The sequence below is a fragment of the Plecotus auritus genome, assembly GCF_963455305.1.
Source record: "Plecotus auritus genome assembly, chromosome: 9".
In the NCBI taxonomy this organism is placed as follows: Eukaryota; Metazoa; Chordata; class Mammalia; order Chiroptera; family Vespertilionidae; genus Plecotus; species Plecotus auritus.
In genome coordinates this window covers 51,100,426-51,120,827 of record NC_137783.1, presented here as the reverse complement: position 1 = coordinate 51,120,827, position 20,402 = coordinate 51,100,426, and the positions used below count along the sequence as shown (strand labels likewise).

General features: G+C 52.2%; 1 protein-coding gene across 3 annotated transcripts in view; it reads left to right on the top strand.

The window, feature by feature from the left end:
• DLG5 (discs large MAGUK scaffold protein 5) overlaps positions 1-20,402 on the top strand; it is a 114,694-nt gene that overhangs the window by 59,775 nt on the left and 34,517 nt on the right. For all 3 annotated transcript variants that reach the window (XM_080641767.1, XM_080641768.1, XM_080641766.1), the window contains exons 4-9: positions 1,476-1,619; positions 2,292-2,475; positions 11,342-11,601; positions 13,010-13,322; positions 17,645-17,829; positions 19,318-19,443. In XM_080641767.1, the coding sequence (XP_080497893.1) occupies positions 1,476-1,619; positions 2,292-2,475; positions 11,342-11,601; positions 13,010-13,322; positions 17,645-17,829; positions 19,318-19,443 (1,212 nt within the window). The remainder of the gene's footprint in view (positions 1-1,475; positions 1,620-2,291; positions 2,476-11,341; positions 11,602-13,009; positions 13,323-17,644; positions 17,830-19,317; positions 19,444-20,402) is intronic.

Genomic DNA, 20,402 nt, shown 5'->3' with positions numbered 1-20,402 from the left:
GTCCTTAGCTCCAAGGGGGAGAGGCACAGGCTTGTTGTGCTTCTTCCAAATGGAAATTGAAGCCCATGGCCTGAGTCACACAACTCGAGGACTGAAAGATGTGGGTGTGTCTATTATACATTTGGCCCCTGACCGTGATGTCTCGTGTATATGTGTGTGTGTGTGTGTGTGTGTGTGTGTGTGTCTGTGTGTGTGTCTCTGTGTGTGTCTGTGTGTGTGCATGTGCCACTGTCTCCCAGAAGGCCCCAGCCTGTCTCCTATTGGGTGGATCTTTATGTGGCATGCAAACACATTCATTATATCCTGTTATGTATGTATATTAGGAAGAATATATCCCACCTAGCTTCTTTGTTTTGAAGACAATCTTTATTGCTTCTGTTGCCAGGAAAGAGCAGTCCAAGGGTTGGGGCAGAGGGAGAGGCCTTACCCACCTGCATGATCCAGGGGGGCTTCATGGAGGAGGAGGAGGGATGCAGAGTGGTTTATCCTCTCAGGAGATACTGGAGGGGTCCTCAGTGTTTTAGCTTCTTCCCTTTAGGAGCATCAGAGTGTGTGCCTTGTTCCAAGGAAGATTCCTCTTGGGGGAATGTCGGGCTGCAAGCCTGCTCCTTGAGGTTGCTCTGATGAGGAAATGCCCCAATCAGATGGCACAAAGGCAGGGCCGTGAAGACACGGTGCGCCAGTGTGCATGTTGTCCATGGCTACTTTCATGCTACCGAGGCAGAGTGTGTGGTTCCACAGCAACCGTGTGGCCAGCCAAATCTAAAGTGTGGCCCTTTACAGAAAAGGGTTGCTGATGTCTGCTCTAGGGCAGGGGTTCTCAAACTCGAGTAAGCAGGGCAGTCCCAGAGGCCTTACTGTTGAAGCACAGATTGCTAGTTAGCCTGCCCTCCCTAGTGTCTGATCTAGGAAGTCTGGGGCTAGCCCGACAATTTGCATTTCTAACAAGTTCCCAGGTGATTTCAATGCTGCAGGTCCTGGAAAAACTGCACCCTACCAGTTTTCTCAGCTATGGCTGCACATTGGAATCCCTTGGGAAGTTTAAACAAAAAAATTCTGATGTCTGATTCCCATCCCAGGGTGCTGACATAGTTGGCCTGGGGGTTTTAATGTATACCCAAGATTGAGAATCACTGGTCTGAAGAGAGAAGAAAACTCATCATAGGTTTCTGGGGGACCCACTGTGTGCATAGGCCTGTCACAAGGTCTCCCAGAAGCTCCTATATGGTACATTCTCAGCTCTTCAGGCCCATGCAGGGAGCTCAGGCAGCTGAGGGTCCCTCCATCCTGGGGATTCTCATTTTGTTGGCCTTTGTGCAGCCAGGGCATCTGAACTTAACACGCATCTTGGTGGTTGTGGTGCGTAGGAGACTGGTATTTGGGAACCACTGGGCTGGGGTGACCTAGGACACGGCTTCGGGGGAAGAGACATTCCTTGTCAGTGTGGTCACGGTGCCATTTGCTGTCTGGGCTAGGCCCTACCACAGGCTGAACCCTGACTACGAAAGGCTAAAGATCCAGTGTGTGCGGGCCATGTCGGACCTGCAGAGTCTGCAGAACCAGCACACCAATGCCTTGAAGAGATGTGAGGAAGTGGCCAAGGAGACCGACTTCTACCAGTGAGTGAGGCCTGCCTGGCAAGGACTCCGGCATTCTTGAATGGCTGCCTCTTACCCTTCCTCATTTCTGGACTTGGAACCAGGCCTCCTGGTTCTAGTCCTGCCTCTTCCATGTGGCCAGAGTGTGCCTTCAGCAAGTGGGTTTTGCCTCAGTTTTCCCAAGCACGAAGTGAGGCTTTTAACCTTTCATACCATCTTTGCAGCCTCAGAAGCAGGGTGGTCAGCAGTGATGGAGAAGGGGATTCAGGGGGCTGGGCAGATAGATCCCTGGATTCTGGGTCGCTGTCCAGGGCTTTGCTGTGGCTCCTGCCACAGGAGAGGCAGATGCGGCATGCTCCCTCCTGGTCTCCTGGTGCCCCTCTGAGGGTACTTGCCTGCCCACCTGCTGATATTTGCTCAGACCTAAGTACCTCAGGACGTGGTGGTGCCAGGTATTCCCAGGTAGCCCCCCTTGTCTATGCACCCTTGTTGGTGTCAGGTTTTTAACAAGTGGTCTGGGTCCTTCTGGCGTCTGGCTGACAGCAGGCTTTTGTCTGTCCCTGAGCGCTGGGCACCCAGCTTCTGTGGTTCCCGGCTGGTCTATTGGTATAAGGGGCCCGGGAGGGGCTGGTGATGCCTGGAGTGGGGGTGGGGGTGGAGGCTGTCTGGGGCTCATTGTGGGGGGGTTTTCAGCACACTCCACAGCCGGCTTCTGAGCGACCAGACCCAGCTGAAGGACGACGTGGACACGCTGCGGCGGGAGAACGGGCAGCTGCTGCGGGAGCGGAACCTGCTGCAGCAGTCCTGGGAGGACATGAAGCGGCTCCACGAAGAGGACCAGAAGGAGATTGGCGACCTCCGGGCCCAGCAGCAGCAGGTAGAGTGGGCCGGGTGCTGGGTGCTGGGTGCAGGCCCAGGTCGCTCACCCCCCCTGCCCCAGCCATCCATCCGCCCCCCTGATAATTTAGCAAGTATTTCTGGAGGGTTTGCCTCATGTGAAGCCCTGGGATATGTGAGCAAACACTCAGGCCTTGCTCTCTGGACTCTTCAGTCCCCTGGAGGAGACACATGTTAATAAAATAATCCCAGGTACCCGTGTATCATTACGAATGTTGCAAGGGCTACCAAGAAGGAGGCGCTATGCAGTGTGTACCGGGAATTAGACTTACTCTGGGGCTGGGGGGCTGGGGGCTGTAGCTTCTTTCCTTTGTACGGATCCCATGAGATTGCAGTTGGAGAAGCTTGGAAACTTTAAAGCCCTGTGCAAATACGAGATGGAGTGGTTATCATCGTTATTTTGGTGGGCATGTGGCCTATTGCTCTTGCTGCTCTCTGCGTTACAAATTAGTTTCTTTGCTTTGCTCAGCTCTTGTTTCGCGTGGACAAAGGCATGAGGGGCAGGCCAGTTAGAGCCTGGCTTGCTGTGAGTGATGGTGGCCCCTTCTCCTCTCAGAACTGCCCAGCTGCCCAGGGACATGGCAGGGCTGGTGGCATGTTCTGTGTCCACAGATGGTTGGCTTTGTGAGGTCGGAAGGCAAGCCCAGGAGGAGGGGAGCACTGCTTTAGGGACGAAGTGAGGCACAAGGAGAAAGTGCTGTGCCAGCCCATGGCTAGTGCCATGCTGAATGCATTGAATTTCCCTGCATGTCCACGAGCTTCCTAGAGCAAAGGGTTAAGACTGTGCGTTTTCAGTTGTTTAGAGGCAAACCATTTTACCCCAACAGAAATCCTCTGCAGAAACCCAGTGCGTGAGGCAGGTAAGGATGACTGCGGTGGGGAGTCAGGCACAGGGTCAGTCACAAGATCAAGTCCATGTATTACATGATTCCATCCACAGAAAATGTCTGGAACAGGGAAATCTATGGAGACAGAGAGTGGCTGAGGGATGGGAGGATGGAGAGTGTCTGCTAATGGGGATCGGTTTCTCTCTGGGGTGATGAAAATGTTCTTTGCTGCACAACTTTGTGACTGTACCCCAGACCACTGAATTGGGCACTTTAAAGGGCGAATTGTATGGTCTGTGAATTATATCTCAAAATAAAAAGACTCCATCGCCTTGTCATAAAAAAAAAAAAAAAAAAATCAGCCCTCATGAGGCAAAAATTTCCTGCCTCCCAATCCCTGTCTTCCTTTAGGCCAGTGGTCGGCAAACTGCGGCTCGCAAGCCAGATGTGGCTCGCGAGCCATAGTTTGCCGCTCTGTTGATGAATGAGTTTGCCGACCACTGCCTTAGGCCTTTCATGGCTGTGCAGACAGCCAGCCTGAGATGACCCCCTCCCCCCTTTCCTGCTCTTCCCACAAATGGCAGGGAACGTTTCCCCCCACCCCTCCTCCGTTCTTGTTCTTTCTTTTCCCACAGCTGTGACCCTTGGAGGGGGTCGTTTATTATAGTGGTCAGTGAGTTTCCCCAGTTCTGTTCAGCGGGACCGGTGCCCCTTACCATGTGCCACCTTGGGACCCCCACCAGGAGAGGAGGCACAGCTGGGGTGGACCTCCGAGCTGCCAGGCCACCTGTTGCCCCGGCCTGGGCCTCCTCACCTTAACCAGGTCCGGGGTAGGTGCCTGGCTGAGTAAAGCTCCGGCCTTGGTAGGTCAGCAGCTGAGGAAGCCGGGAACACGGGGAGGCCCAGGTTTCCTCCCCACGGGCCTGGGGGCAAAGGTTGCCCTTGCTGGACAAGGCCGGTTTTGTTGCCTGGTTCCTCCCACGCCTTGTTCACTTGAAGAGGCCCTTGCGGGGTAAATGGTGCTGTTTGACTTGCTTGTTTGCTTGAGGGATTTGTGGGGCTCCCAGCCCTCTGCATGATTTATCTCCGAGGAAATGAGGCAGCCCTGGGTGGGGGTGGGGGTGGGGGTGCGGCGCCACAGGCAGGGGCCTGGGCCCTCTCCCACTTGCGAGCAGCAGACAGGTGGTCTGTGCATGCGTGTGTGTGTGTGTGTGTGTGTGTGTGTGTGTTTGCAGCGTGGCAATGCCATTTCCAGGGTTTTTCAGTCAGAATGCACCACTTGAATTCTCATTTGGGTCAAAAATGTCCATAGCTCCTGGGCAGAGATTGCTAAGCTTCGGTGGGGGCGCAGCGTAGAGGGTATTTTTACGTCATCGTACTTTACACAGCAACGTGTATGCTTCGGTAAGAAAAGAAGAGAACCGCAGACTACAGTGCAGTGTCCTCCACCCCAGGCTCCCCCCTGGAGTGGACTGACCTCTCTGAACCGTAGGGATACACCCCTGGGGACACTTTCTGTCCTGCTAAACATGCAAAACTTTGTTTTTATTATCTGCTTTTAAAAAATCTAATAATATGTCATAGGTCTGCTTATATTTTCTGTAAGTTTGGAACATCCAACAAGATATTACACAGTTTAGTTGTCAATAACTTATTAGCCCCCTCTGCATGTGCTGAGAATGGTTGTCTACTTTCCCTATTACAAATGCTTTTTTTGGTGACACACTTACATATGTCCTTGCATTCCCTTTTGCATGTGTGATGAAATTTGATTCTTAGAGGTAAAATTGCAGGGTCCAAAGCATTGCTGTTCTCTATCAGTAGATTCTGCCAATTTATTTGGGAAATGTATAAGGCCTCAGGAGACTTCTCTCTGCACTTCCTGGCTCTGACCCCTTCCTTTAAATATACTTGCTTCTTTGGTGATTCATAAAAGTTAACTTTTTCCAGATATCCCAGGAAAGGAGTTTCATAGCCTCACAGAGGGGCCCAGAGAAAATGCGTTTCTGACCAGGGTAGGGCAGTTGTGTGGGCTCCTTGTGGGGAGCTGCTCAGGCTGCGGCTGCAGCCGTGTGGATGAACCCAGACTCCGGCTCTGTGCCTCCCTAGTGACACTGCTACCCCGCCTCCCAGGCCCCTTCCGCACCATCTTGAGGGCAGGCATCTCTAGACTGCTGCTTGCCCGAGACGAGAAGTTCACTGCATTCTCATTTGAGAATTCTGGGCCCAGTTTCAATTCTCTCTCATTTGGACTTCCAGTATAGCCTTGGCTGGGAAGCTGAGCATTGGATTGGTGTGTGTGTGTGTGTGTGTGTGTGTGTGTGTGTGTGTGTGTATGCACATGTGCAACTTCTTACTACGAACATAATCTACAATAATAAAAGCATAATATGCTAATTAGACTGGACAGCCAAATGACCTACCGGACGAAGCCGGGCCTGCGAGGGCTGAGCCCCTTGCATGAATTTCATGCATCGGGCCTCTAGTCTAATGATAAAACGGAAAAAATCCTAGACTAATGGGATGGTTTTTTTGAATTCTCTGGAGTTAACTTTGGCTGTGCTTTCCCCAGATTTCTTCAGATGCGTTCGATTACCTTGGCACAGGCATGTCCTAAGGCCTCTTCTAGAGAAAAGTTGAGACGTATTTGGGGCCCAGGAACCTGTTCTGTGGGAAAGGGTTATTCTGCAGGACTCCGGGCTGGCTGGGAGCTAGAGGTTAGACGTTGGGGAAGGTCGGTTTCAACTCACAATAGGCAAGACCTTCAGGCAGGCCTTCTCGTGCAGTTTCCACTGGTGGAATGGCTGGAGTCCTGGCCCAAACAGCACAGGTTATCGGCCTGATTCCCCTGGCCCCCCAGGTCCTGGATCCCACCATGTTATCACAGGTGGGGTAAGCCTCAGAGGGGATCCCTGGGTCTGTTCTGGGATTTTCCCTGATCAACCCTGTCTCATTGGGACCTGGTGACCCACCTGCCCTGTTGGTTTTTGGGTTGCCATGCAGCGAGGTCCAAGCTCCTCGCGGTTAGGGCATTTGGGGGACTATTTCCCCGTGAAGGAAGGTCAAGCCAAGGTGTAGGTCGCGAATTCTACCGTGGAGGTGGGGTGGGCTCTGCTGGCTAACGCCCGAACAATGTCTTTGTGTCATTTCGAGGCCGCCTTTAAAATTTATTTTTAATGAAACTTGAAAGGTGGGACTGCAGGAGAGCATTTGCCTGGTCTGCGCAGGGCTGCCACCTTGTGGGAACTCTGGGAATGGCAGCAGTGCCTTTGTTCTGCAGAAACCACTTGACTCCTTTGGAGACATTGGGGTTCTTACCTGGCTTAGGGGATATTTAGAGAGTAAAAAATTTAAAATGACATATATATATATATATTGCTTTCAGAGGGGAAGGGAGAGGGAGAGAGAGATAGAAACATCATTGATGAGGGAGTCATCAATCGGCTGCCTCCTGTGCGCCCCTTACTAGGGGTTGAGCCTGCAGCCTGGGCATGTGCCCTGACTGGGAATCGAACTGGTGACCTCTGGGTTCTTGGGTCAGTGCTCAACCACTGACCCACTCAGGCCTGGCGAAATGATTTTTAATCGAAACATTCAAGGTACTGCTCACAAGTCAGGGCAATCCGTCCGAGAAGCTGGACTTGTCCAGATGTGAGTAGAAGGCACTGGTTAACCCGGAAGCCAGGAGAGCTCTCCACTGGCTCTGTGTGGGCACACGTCTCCTGGGCACCCTCCTCATCGCTCAGTGATGGGCACTGTGTCAGGCGATGTCCTCAGTGTCCTCTAGCCATCATTGCCTGTGCTCAGACAGGTTCAGGTATCTCACTTTGTCTTGCACTCAGGGACCCGGTTCTCATTTGTCTGGGGACTCATGGAAAAGAATAATGTTGTATTTCCATCTCTTACCATACACAAAAACATATTCCACGTAGTTCAAAGATTTAAATGCAAAAAGTAAACTAATACTTCAATAAAAATAATAGAATACCTTCCTGGTCTCAAGGTAGGAAGGAAAGAACTTTTGAAATAAAACTGCCAGCCTGGCCGATGTGGCTCAGTTGTTGAGCGTTCATCTATGAACCAGGAGGTCATGGTTCGATTCCCAGTCAGGGCACATTCCCGGTTTGTGGGCTCAGTCTCCAGTGTGGGCATGCAGGAGGCAGCCAATCAATGATTCTCTCTCATCATTGATGTTTCTCCAGCTCTCTCTCCCTCTCCCTTCTTCTCTGAAATCAATATAATATATTTTTTAAAAAAAATAAAAAAAACACTGCCAAAGCACAAACCATAATGGAAATGATTGATAGTTTTTACAGTATTAAAATGTGGAAGTTTAGTATAGTGAAGGTACTACAAGAAAATTTAAGAGCCACATATTGGAAGAAGATATTGGTAATAAATATAACTAGGAAAGAATTAGTACCTGGAATCTAAAAATAAATGCTACAAAAAAAAAAAAAAAAAGAAAGGAAGAGAGAGAGGTAGAGAAAATGTGTATAGTCACTAAAAGGAGGGCTGCTCTGTCCTTTTAGTAATCAGAATGCAAGTTAAAAAAATAAGAAATCTTTTTTTTTTTTGTCCATGAGATTGGCAATACTTCAAAGCAGCTGACTGTTTCACAATAGCCAAGAGGTAGAAGCAGCCCAGGAGTCCTTGTCAATGAATGAAAAACAAAACGCACTACACACATGGAGTGGAATATCACTTGTCTTTCCAGAGGAAGGAAATTCTGTCACAAACTTCAACACGGATGAGCCTTGAGGACATTATGCTGAATGAAATCAGTCAGTCCCAGAAAGATTGATAGTGTATGACTCTGCTTCTGTGAGGTGTACCTATTGTAGGGTCATAGAAACAGAGAGGAGAGTGGTGGTTTCCTGGGCTGTGGGAAGGGGAGGTGAGGAGTTGTTGTTTAACGGGCCCAGAGTTTCAGTTTTGCAAGATGAAAAGTTCTGGAAACTGGTTGCACAACAATGTGACTATACATAACACTACTGACATGTGCACTTAAAAATGTGCAAAATGGTTAAGACAGTTTTATCACAATTAAAAACTAAAAGAAAAATCTGACAGTATGAAGTCTTGGTGAGGATGTGTTGAGGACGGTGACTCTCAGAACTTTGCCCACAGCTGGTAGATCCTATGTTGGTGGACAATGTGATGTTGTCCAGAAGGTGTGAAAAAGTCCACGTCCTGATACCCAATACAGGGCTGCTCTGCTGCTAGAGAGAAATCCCTCAGGTGTGGGAGAGCAGATGTGTGCAACAGTGTTCATGGCAGTATCGTTTATAACAGCCAAAAACCCCACAGAACTCACCTCCCCCAAAATAAATGGAGACAACGTAAATGTTCATCAGACAGAAAAGAAAGAATGTGGTTTCATACAGTGAGATGCTGCCTGCACCACTCCACTCAATCTCAGAGGTGCGTCAAGTAAAGGAAGCACACACGATGCCCTTAGAGAAGCACAGATAACACTGCGCCCACGTGGAGAGGGTCGGCAGCAAGTTTAGGGGAGCAATTCCTTGGGAGGGGAGAGGAGGAGAGGGCGATGGGATGAGCAGGGTGCGTTGGGGGCTTTAGCAACACCAGTAATACTGTATTTCTTTGAAAATCAGTTTGACACGACGAGATGTTGAGATTAGAGCTAAGTGGCGGGTACTTAGAATTTTGTTCTTTTATTTGCTGTGCTTTTCTGTATGTTTGGAAGAGATTCATTGATAGTTTTAAGAAAGGGCTTTAGCGGGTGGAGTAGTTTTCCGGCTGTTTCTCCGTGTGGGTCCTTCTGCACAGCGAGCCATTTGTGCAGAGCGGTGGAGATTTTAACTGGCAGGGAACCTCTTACTGGAGGAGTTTTGTATTTTGGTGTCCTTGTAAGATTTCCTTTGAAGGAAGGAGCCTTCCTTCCTTCCTTCCTTCCTTCCTTCCTTCCTTCCTCCCTCCCTCCCTCCCTCCCTCCCTCCCTCCCTCCCTCCCTCCCTCCCTCCCTCCCCCCGTTCCTTCCTTCCTTCCTTCCTTCCTTTTCAAAAAAGGAAAAAGACTAAAAGCCCCAAGTGAGCTGATTCCTGAGGTTCCCTTCCTCTGCGTTAGTCTGCAGTCCCAGAGCTAATGCTTAGGTGTCTCAGGGACACGCTCCTGTTCCTGGCCTCTGTGGTTCTGGTCGCTCATGAACCCTTCCTGGGTATTTCATGCGAATCATATTCATGGAGGGCTAACCCTGCCCAGGGTAGCTCGGAGATATCGCAGGTTCTGTTCCAGATCAACGCAATGCCGCGAGCCGTGTCTCTTTGCCGGCAGGGGTGTTGCCTTCAGTTTGTAAGAGAACACACCACCGCGACGTGCAGTAAGAGGAGGCGTGCCTGTGTGCACTAGCTCCAGGTTCTGGTTCTCTGGCCGCCGCAATCTGATAACCCGGGGTCCACGCTGAAGGACCAGGCGATGCCTGGACTGTTGGAGCTTGCACGGTTAAGCAGGCTTTTCTGGTTCAGACCTATCATTTGAGGAGTAAGGAAACTGAAAGCCGGGAGGTGGAGTGACGTGCGCTAGCGGCTCCCCTGACGACCTCAGCGGTCTGCAGGCCCCTGACAACCTCCTGAGTCATCTTCTTGTTTTCGTTCTCTAGAACAGCGCCCTGAGCGAACCTGTAATTGCTCTCTTGCTTAAAACTCTCCCAGGGTTCCCCTTTCCCTCAGGACACAGTTTTGGCTGTGAGCCTTGAAGCCGTGCGGCCTGTCAGGCTCCTTTTGAACCCACTGCTCCTGTGCATGGCTCCCCTCGCTCTGTCCTGCCCTTCTCTTTGTGCCTAGAACACGCTGGGTGTTCCTGCCGCAGGGCCCTTGTGCTGCTCACCCGTCTCCCAGGCCTGCTCTGGGCCGCTGCGGTTCATTTGCATCACGTTCTTGATTGACCTACTCAGGCCTTAGCCTCTCTCACACTTGCTCCAAAGGTCTCTCTTGCTCATTAGCCTACTTCTGTGGTTGGCAAACTGAGGCTCGCGAGCCGCAGTTTGCCAACCACTGGCCTACTTCATTCGTTATTTTTTTGATGGTTCTTATTATGCCAGGAAGTTACTTTATTTGGTCTCTCTCTCTCTTCCTTTCTATCTACCTACTTATCTCTGTCTGTCCATCTGTGCATTCATACCCTCCTCCAGGGTTAGAGGGACACAAGCCGCAGTTGTCTGTGTCCTGTCTGGCATCACCAGCATCTAGAACGTGTCAGGTGCTGGTGCTGGGGGATCTCAGACCCGCTGGTCCCCAGGTTTGTTTGTAGGAGGACTCAGCATATAATCCCACTCACGGCTAACGTTCATTTCAGTGGAAGGACACAAAGCAAAATAAGCAAAGGAAGAGGTGTGTGGGGCGAAGTCCAGAGGAAACCAGTGCAGGTCCCAGGACACGCTCAGGGCCCTGGCGCCGAGTCGGGACAGCACGGGTGGAGTGGTGTTAGGGAAGCCCCTGAGACGCTCCCAGCCCAGGGTTTTTCCTGGGGGCTGGCCCCGGAGGCACTGCTGCCTGGCATGTGCTGAGACTTCAGACTCCCAGGAGAAAGCGGGTGCTCAGCCTGAGCCATGCTGTTCACCTGCTCCAGGCCCTGGGAGTCCCTCTTCTCACCCGGGGAAAGTTCTGTATCAGTGTAGAGAACTCTTTGCCACTCAGGTTCCCAGGCACCAGCCAAGGGTGGACCTGCAAGCAGCCCTTCTAAGGAGAGAAGTTGGGCCTGCTGGGTAGCTCCCTTCAGCACACTATTTACCAAATGCTTACGAATGAATGAGTCACCCAGTGTGACTGCAGGGCTGTGGAGTCACCTGAGACTCCCGGGGCCTCCCCTCCCTGGTCAGCAGTTCTACCCCCAGCACCAGGAGGTGAGAGTGCTCAGTACCAGAGTGAAGGCTCTGAGAGGTCCCGCATTGCAGACACCTGTCTGTGTGCAACCTGGCAATTCTGGAATCTTCCTCCTGTCAGTCTGTCCTTCCTCCCGCCCCCCACACCCCTGGTGAGTGTGACTCTCTGGTCCCAGGTGTTGAAGCACAACGGGTCTTCAGAAATCCTCAGCAAGCTGTACGACACGGCCATGGACAAGCTGGAGGTGGTCAAGAAGGACTACGATGCCCTGCGGAAGAGGTACAGTGAGAAGGTTGCCATCCACAACTCGGACCTGAGCCGCCTGGAGCAGCTGGAGGAGGAGAACCAGCGCCTGCTGAAGCAGACGGACATGCTGACCCAGCAGAGGGACACAGCCATCCAGCTGCAGCACCAGTGTGCCCTCTCCCTGCGGAGGTAGGAGCCAGGCCCCGAGGGTGGAGAGCGGCCCGAGGGCCAGTTGCATCTTCTTTGCTCTGGGGCATTGGCCTCTGTGGGCGGGTAGTTATATGTAAGGCTCCCAGAGGCGTCCAGAGAGTAAAAGCAGCACAGCCATTGTGCTTTTCCAATCAAAAGTGCTTCTTTCCAGGAAGCATTTTCTTGACTCTTTTTTTTTTTTTTTTTTTTTTTTACTTTTTTAAAATATATTTTATTGATATTTTACAGAGAGGAAGGGAGAGGGATAGAGAGCTAGAAACATCGATGAGAGAGAAACATCAATCAGCTGCCTCCTGCACAACTCCCACTGGGGATGTGCCCGCAACCCAGGTACATGCCCTTAACCGGAATCGAACCCGGGACCCTTCAGTCCGCAGGCCGACGCTCTATCCATTGAGCCAAACCAGTTTTGGCGATTTTCTTGACTCTTGACACCCAAGTGAGTCTTGGGAGAAGATCTTCTTCTCTTGAACAACTTTGGGGTGTTCTGACCATCTCATTTCTTAGGGTTCCCACAAGCCTCTCCCCTCTGTCAGTCACTCACCTACCAAATTGCAAAGTTAATTGTCCTAGGCATCATTTCTTCCAGAATTTTTTTTTTTTTTTAATTAAGGTATCTTATAGGGAAGTGAGCCCTTGTCTCAAACAGTATTCTGTAAAGTACATTTCTGCAGAATCCCAGTTCCCTGGAGCGCTCATTGCTTTCTTATGAAAACAGTTCTCTGGATAGAAAAAGGTTTTGGAATTGCCACGTTGCACACAGACACAGGTGTCTGCAATGTGGGACTTCTCAGAGCGTTCATGCTGGTACTGAGCACTAGACAGAATGCGGTGTTTCCCAAACATAAGTCATCCAAGAACATACTTTTTTCCTTCTTTTTAATGGAGCGCCATGCAGGATGGGTGTTCTAGGAACACACTTTCAGAAATGCCACTGTAGATCCGCAGGCTCTTAACTTGCAGGGTTGCCTGGCTTGGAAGGGCTGAGCTCTGCTCTCACACTAACCTGGTGCCTCTGGGCCAGCCCCCTACATCTCCTTACTTTCTGTATTTGTAAAGTGAGGTGGTGGGATGAAATGACTGATAGGCCACTTTTATCTCTCATATGCTGTGTTTCCAGCACTAAAATAATCATGTAGCTGACTGTGGGAGACATTTGCTGCTATTCCTAGTAGAGCAGGGGCATGAAGTCCTCAGTTCAACTTTCGGTATTTGTAAAGGAGGAGAAAAATTCCTGGTCCTGGGCACTGGTGCTCCGTGACTTCCCTCCTGGGGGTGCGGAGAATGACCTCACTTGAAACTTCATGCTTGACTGTCCAGCACTGCAGAGCTGACCGGGCAGGTCTCCACCCCCCACCCCCCATGTTCTGGCTGCCTTTCTCCTCAGGTTCGAGGCGATCCACCATGAGCTGAACAAGGCCACGGCCCAGAACAAGGACCTGCAGTGGGAGATGGAGCTGCTGCAGTCGGAACTGACGGAGCTGAGGACCACACAGGTGAAGACCGCCAAGGAATCGGAGAAGTACAAGGAGGAGCGGGACGCAGTGTACAGCGAGTACAAGCTCATCATGAGCGAGCGCGACCAGGTCATCTCCGAGCTGGACAAGCTGCAGACCGAAGTGGAGCTGGCCGAGTCCAAGCTCAAGAGCAGCACGTCGGAGAAGAAGGCGGCCAGCGAGGAGATGGAGGCCCTGCGGCAGGTAGGTGGCTGGACGCTGGCCTCCCAGACTCTGGGACAGCGGCGAGGCAGGAAGGGCTGCGGCGCACACGGTGTCCAGCTAGCAGCCTGCTCCCGAGTTGGAGTGAAGAGCTTTTCCTCTTAGGCCTGCGTGCTGGCTGGGTCACGGGCGCTGCCCAGGAAATGGCTGCGCTCGCTGCACTCAGTGCCCGGCTCAGATCAGTGCCACAGGGATGCAAGGGGAGGTCCAGCCGTGGTCTCAGCCTCCACACCTCACAGTGTAGGAAGAAAGCACAGACACTCTCACACTCAAACGCTTGGTTAAGTCATTGTTGGTCAGTCTTGTGCTGAGAGCCAGCAGGTACCTCAAAGACTTGCTCATTAAGAAGAAAGTTCCCAAGGCCAACTTCCCAAAGCCATAGGTACCTTTGGCCTCATGAGTCAGAAGAGTACCCTCAGGGCTCCTTTCTCCCGGCATCTGAGGGGTCTGTTCTTTAAGGGGTAGCCGGCGCCTGCTGGGAAAATGGTATACTAGGCTGTGCCAGAGGCTCTTCTACAGTCTTGCTTCCTGGGGGACAGGCCTCCGGGGTTGGGGTCTGGGGCTCACTAGCATTAGAGTTAGACCACTTAGCCTGACTCCTGAGGGATGGATCCGTGTGGACCCTTTTCATCCTGCCTCCTGGCCCCGTGGCTTCATCACTGACACCCCTCATCCCAAGTGCGGATATGTCCTGCCGGCTTCCTGACTTGAGGTTCCCTTCCCATCCTGTCGGTCAGTGTGTGGCTCTGTTTAGACCTGCTGAACTTGACCAAAGCAGACTTTCTCCCGTTGAAATGCCTCTCCATTCTACTTTCCTGTGTAGGTTGTTAAAGGTTGGGCGCATTGGCAGGGGATGGTGGGCATTGTGTTGTGGGAGCCAGAGCCCCTGGACCCAGCACGAGGCAGGGCTGATGCCTGAGGAGTGGCCAGGGCTCTGTGAGGCTTTCTGTGAACAGTGACATTTCCTGATGCCCAGGTAGTGCAGGGCCATGGATGCAAGGGGCACAGGCCCTGTGCTTGGAGTGGGCCTTCTCAGTCATGTGACCTCTTATATTTCGGGGCCTCAGTTTTCTCCTCTGCAAAATGGAAATGATAATGGATAGCATCTACCTCATGGGGCTGTGGCAAGCACATGATTTAATATTGAAAACGTACTTAGATTAGTGCCTGCACAAAGTAGGAATGATTTGAATCTTTATTATTAAGATGATTATTAGCTACTCTGTCAGGAACCCTGTGAAAGTGCTCTGTAGGCAAAAATGGGCCAACTAATGGCAATTTCATATCAAGGGAGTGAGACGTTTCTAAACCGTCAAGGTGAAAGCCATTGTGAAAAGGAGAGTTTACTTCGATGAATTTTTAAAAAGACCGTGATGAAGGAATTTCTAGTAAGCAAATAGAATGTATTAGAACGTGGTAATTGTCCTAGAAAAACTATCAACTCCTGGTTTTCACACTCGGGCATCTGAGAACTTAATGGTTGGGAAAATGTTGTTATCAAATAAGGAAAACAAAACGATGAAGAGGAAATCCTTGAAAATGACTGAGCCAGTCAGTCACTATACTAGAAAGTCAAGGCTGACGTATCAGACACATAAGAGGTGCACCTGGGAGAGGACCCGGCCCATGCGAAGGGGTTTTTGAAACTAGGAGGTTAACCATGCCCTTTGTAGGAATGTGGAAAGCACCGAGAAGTATGAAGAACCGCCGACTTCCGAGTGCTAGCATCTGGTGGCAGCCCGTCCCCCCACTGCCCGCACTCATGCGTGCCCTCCAGCCTGGAGCCCGGCTCTGGCTTTGCAGGGGGCATTGGCTGGCTGTCAAGTCTGCCTGTCAGCTGAGGCAGGAATCTTTTCTAGGCACCGATCCAGCCAGCAGGCAGGAGAGCCCCTACCCCCATTCCCACCGGGCAGGTTCCAGAGCTGAAACCCTCAGCTCCTCCTCTGCTTTGTATGGCTTCTCCAAGACCACATCCCCACTCCCCCAAGTGGGCCAGGCCAGGTCTGTGGCTGGGCCATTCTGGCTCTAAGGTATGGGTAGGAGGCTCTTAATCTCCCCGGGGCCTGATGAGACCCGAGACCCGCTGGTGTGGGCTCTGCCCCTAGGCCTTTCTCCTTGGCCTTAGGTCTAGGTGGCGTGAGTGTCCTGTGAAAGCCAGCCCATCCCTTACTTAGCCTGTTGTCCCAAGGTCACCCAGGGTGGCCAGAGGACATCATGCGTGGTGCTTTTGCAGAGTGAGATCTGCATGGTGTGGAGGAAGAAGCACAGGGGCAAGAATCTTGGGGACCTGAGGTGTGGGCTCATCTCCCCTAGGTGGACCTCGGGGAGCAGTCACTTCCTGGACCCTGAGGTTCCTCATTGGTGTAATTGGGCTCAGACAAGGGACCTCAGCTCCCAGTTCTGTTGCCCTTTTAAAGATATCTTATTCCTCCTCTCCCCTCTCAATAAAACCAAATATTGTGCTTCCAGTGTTTCTCAGAAGGGAACAGTGTTTTGGAGGTGTTTTCATTTTGGAGACTAATAAGGATGGCCCCAGTGGAAGGAAGGGGAGACAGGGGGAGGGGGGGTGGTGGGAGAGTAGGTGCTGCCTGATCCCCTGGCTTTGGTCTCTCTGTCTCCACCTCCAGCCTTCAGCTCGAGATGCTTATCCAGGGCCAAAAGGAAAGACCTTTCATTGAAACCACATGTTAACACATTTCAAATAGAAAACTATGTTAATATAAAACATTGAGTAAAATATAAATTTAGGAAAACGTTATTAAACTGAATACTCATTACAATAAATTCATGCTAGAGTTAATAAAAATAATTGTTTTTTTAAATATATCAAACTAAACAAATACTCAGCACTGCATAAAAGTGGGGAAAATAAAAACTGAAATCATTTGGTAAGACTTGATCCTGGGTAGTATGTCTCAGCAGTGTGTGACATTGTCACTCTCTCTCGAGTTAAGGTGTTATTCTTGTGCAGAACCCGCCCTCAGCTCCTCCTGACTGGACGTGAGAGATGAGGGGGGGTTAGAAGCCAACTGCACACATTTCCCTCTGTCTCCGTCATCCTTGTCTCTTGGCTGAACTTGCGAGGTCTCTGGGGCGTGTTTCAGCGGAGGCGTGTTGCTGTCTGCTGTGGGGCCAGGGAAGCCTTCTTGGTGTGCTTGTCTTCCTCATGCTTGTCACTCAGAGGCAGAGAGTCCAGGGCGGAGATGCAGGGTCTGTTCCTCTCCTGTCTTGTCTGCGTTTTGCCTGTGAGCAGGAAGCCTGTGAGCAAGAGTAGGAGTAGACACTTGCTTTATCGTTTTCCCCGTGTTTTCTGAGGATCAGAGGGCACAGGGGAGCTTTCTATGTGAGCGCTTCTAAGGGTTGGATTTGAATTTTAACGGAGCATGTAATGCTCTGGGGAGGTGTCAAGATGCAAATGCTTCCGATTTCAGCTTTTAAATCGAACTGAGATACATAGGCCTTCACCAGCAAAACACTGCTGCCTGTTCAGATTGGAAAGGAACCCAGGATGCCAGGGTACAAAAACCAGAATACAGAAACAGCGCTGCTGCCAGAGTCGGACATGACCCTGACCAGGACCTCCACCCTTCACTGCAGTTGGGCCGTGCTTCTTTATGCTTTGTCACAGGAGCACTTCATTTTTTATTTTTGTTTAAAATTTTTTATCTATCTATCATCTATCATCTATCTATCTATCTATCTATCTATCTATTTATTTCAGAGAGGAAGGGAGAGAGAGAGAAACATCAATGATGAGAGTGAATCATTGATCGGCTGCCTCCTGCACACCCCCACTGGGGATGGAGCCTTCAACCCAGGCATGTGCCCTGATCAGGAATCGAACTGTGACCTCCTGGTTCATAGGTTGATGCTCAACCACTGAGCCACGCAGGCGGGGCTCACAGGGGCACTTTAGAGCGACATGGTGGCTCCCTGTGAGATACAAGCCACATAAGTGGCAGGATGGAGCCTGGAGCGAGCCCTCCTGGGGAGACGGTCCACCTGGGCCACTGAGACCTTGGCTGAGCGAGACTGAGGTTTAGTCCAGACACTGTGTGGAGTGGTGAGAGTTTGGACTTAGACTAACGTCACTAGGGGTCTGAGTGTGGCTATGGGGTGCAAGGTCACTGGGAGGTAGGGGTGCAGCAGGGGGGTGTAGGGGTAGGCTCTGGCAGGGACCCCAGTGTTCCCCTCCATCCGGCTCCCGAGAGTTCAGCCCAGCCCTGGCACCCGTCAGTCGGATGGTACTTCTGAGCCAGAAAGCCCAGCAACCTCCTCCTCTGCTGGCCTCTCGTCCCCACCAGATCAAAGACACAGTGGCAATCGACGCTGGGAGAGCCAACAAGGAGGCTGAGACCCTTCGAAAGCAGTGCAAGGCTCTGTGCCAGGAGCTGAAGGAAGCCCTCCAAGAGGCAGACGTGGCCAAGTGCCGGCGGGACTGGGCCTTCCAGGAGCGGGACAAGATTGTGGCCGAGCGGGACAGTATCCGGTACGGTGCCCTGGGCGGTGTGGGCTCGGGTCTCCCGTGGCACACTGGGTCTGTGGGGAGGGCCGCAGTCATTCGCCACGGTCCAGGTAAGGTGAGAGTGGTTGGGTTCTTCTCTTCTCACCCTGGGCGACGCCCCACTCACCTCAGAGCATTAGAATTTCCACACGTCTCTGCATCGATTGCACTTCACCCCAGATCCCATGTGCACTGAGACCCTGCGGAGTGGCCCGAGACCAGGCTGGTTTCTCAGGGGGCTGCTGATGACACTGATAATCAGAACTGCATTCTCCCAGGAAGTATTAATGGACACCTACTATGTGCCAGGATCTTAGGTCCCTTGAGCAAGGAGATCCTGGGAGACAGCTCCAAAGCTCCCAGGTAGGGTGATGCCTGTGGGGGCCACGGGCAGCTCTGCCAGCCAGGGCAGAGGGGAAGGAGGATGCATGAATGGAATTCCAGGGCCGTGAGGAGGCAGGCAGGGCACTGGGCAGGGGGAGCAGATGGAGAGGTTTCTGCAGAAAGCATGGAATCCGAGCGAGAATGTAAGCATGAGTGGGATTTTCCCACAGGGGATGGGCTTTGCGGCCTGAGCGACCATCATCAGCAAAGGTGTGATGTGGAGGCAGAAGGGACGTGGGTGTGACTGGAGCAGGTCTCGCCCTTGGCGTCGGAGCAGGCAGCTGACAGTGTCCTGAGGCAGTTGTAAGGGCTTGAAAGGAACCGGGGGTGGGTTCCAGTTGAGGGAGAGCCAGGAGAGGCTGGGGTGGGATGTTGGTAGTGAGCAAGGACTTGGTCATTGAGAATTTCTGAAAGATCCCTTGTGGCCTTTTGAAGGAGAGACTGATGTCCATGCAGGCTGGCCAGGAGGTGAGGGTTCAGGGTGGGGGGACTTGGGGCCATGGAGGGGAGTACCAGCTCTCAGGGTCCTTCCAGTCGCAGTGTGGTGCCGGAGGTGGCGCGGAGCGCAGACTCCCTGCAGCCACGCCGCCTGTCCCCGCTTCCTCTCTGAGGAGCTGAGCTGGTCCTGAGGTCCTGGCGGCCACGTGTCCTTTAGCAGAGCTGTCCCACCTGCACCTGCGCAGAGCTCAGGCCACAGAGAGGCTCAAGGCATGATTCCTGTCTGGTCGTGGGGTGGGGGCAGCTCTGAGAGGCCTCATATGGGTTGTTAGGCATCTGGTAAGTGCTGGGCACAGGGCCAGCTGGGTGGGCTGGGGGAGGGTGGTCATTAACCCAGGCACATTGAGGGTGAGGTGCTGGGTGAGCACTGGATGTTGGAACCCAGTGCCCAATAACTGGGGTGGGGGTCTCTTCTCCTGGGTCCTCAGTGTCGCCTCTGCCTCTCAGTGGGTTTGGCCTTGACAGCCTTACTCCAAACCCTCAAACATTCCTGTGCCTCTGGGGCAAGGCAGGCGCCTGGGTGTTCACTGCAGGCCGTGAGTCCTGCGTCCCTTATCCCTTATGGTGACCTTGCCCTGTGCCCTCTGCCAGGACACTTTGCGACAACCTGAGGCGGGAGCGGGACAGGGCAGTGACTGAACTGGCGGAGGCCCTGCGCAGCCTGGACGACACTCGCAAACAGAAGAATGACGTCAGCCGGGAGCTCAAGGAGCTCAAGTACGCTGGGGTGGGCGCCTGCTTGGGCTGCGCGTGTACCCTGGAGTGAATTGCCCACCCTCCGCTCAGGGCAGGGCCTGGCCATCTGTTCCTTCTCTCTGCCTTATTCTGTCAATCTGTAGAATGGGTTCAAATGTTGCCTCCACGTGCAGAGTTAATTAGAAATTCTTAGACCAGCCGAGAAGATGACAGTGGACCTTTGGTGAGCACTTGGAGGTGTGCACTGTGTGCAAAGGCATATAGGAAGGAAGGGCCTGCTCCAAGGCAGCCCATCTGGACACAGGCGAGCATGTATTGTCCATTCCCTTCCTCCCTCCCTCACTCTTTCATCAACTGAACCTGCTCTGGGTCAGGCCTGTGGGAGGCACACGGGAGACGGCTGAGTAGGCCGGCCAGGTCCTGCCTTGTGGGGCTCACAGCACAAAGGAGGCAGACCACAGGCAGGCCCATCAGAGAGAAAAGTACAAAGGAACAGAGTGATGACGGTTGTGGTGGTTTGCAGGTGATTGTGACCACCACTCATAGTCTGTCCTGCTGTGTTACTCGGATGCCCATCTGGAAGAGACTGTGTGGAATGTAAGATAACCCCCCTCTGTGACAGCAGAGCTCCCAGGGTGTCATTTAAGGCTTGGTGATGCTAAGCAGTAGATTGAAAATACAAATATCAAAGTTTAAAAAGAGAAATTGCAGAGCCCAGGAGCCATCACTGCAGCGTAGGACCAGATTCTGGTTGAGGAGCAGCGGCTCTGTCTGTGCCAGGAGCTTCCCAGTGATGGAGGCGAGAGGCAGGGGAGTGGGGAGTGTGCCAGCCCTGCTCACTGAGCTGCGCCCTTCTGAAGGGCGTGCAGCTTCCCTTTCCCATCAGTGACATCTAACAGAAGACGAGCACTTCATTTATTAGATAGAAACCTGGAACCTCTGGGCCTTGAGTGCTCTAAGGAAAACCTCAGAGGTTGCAA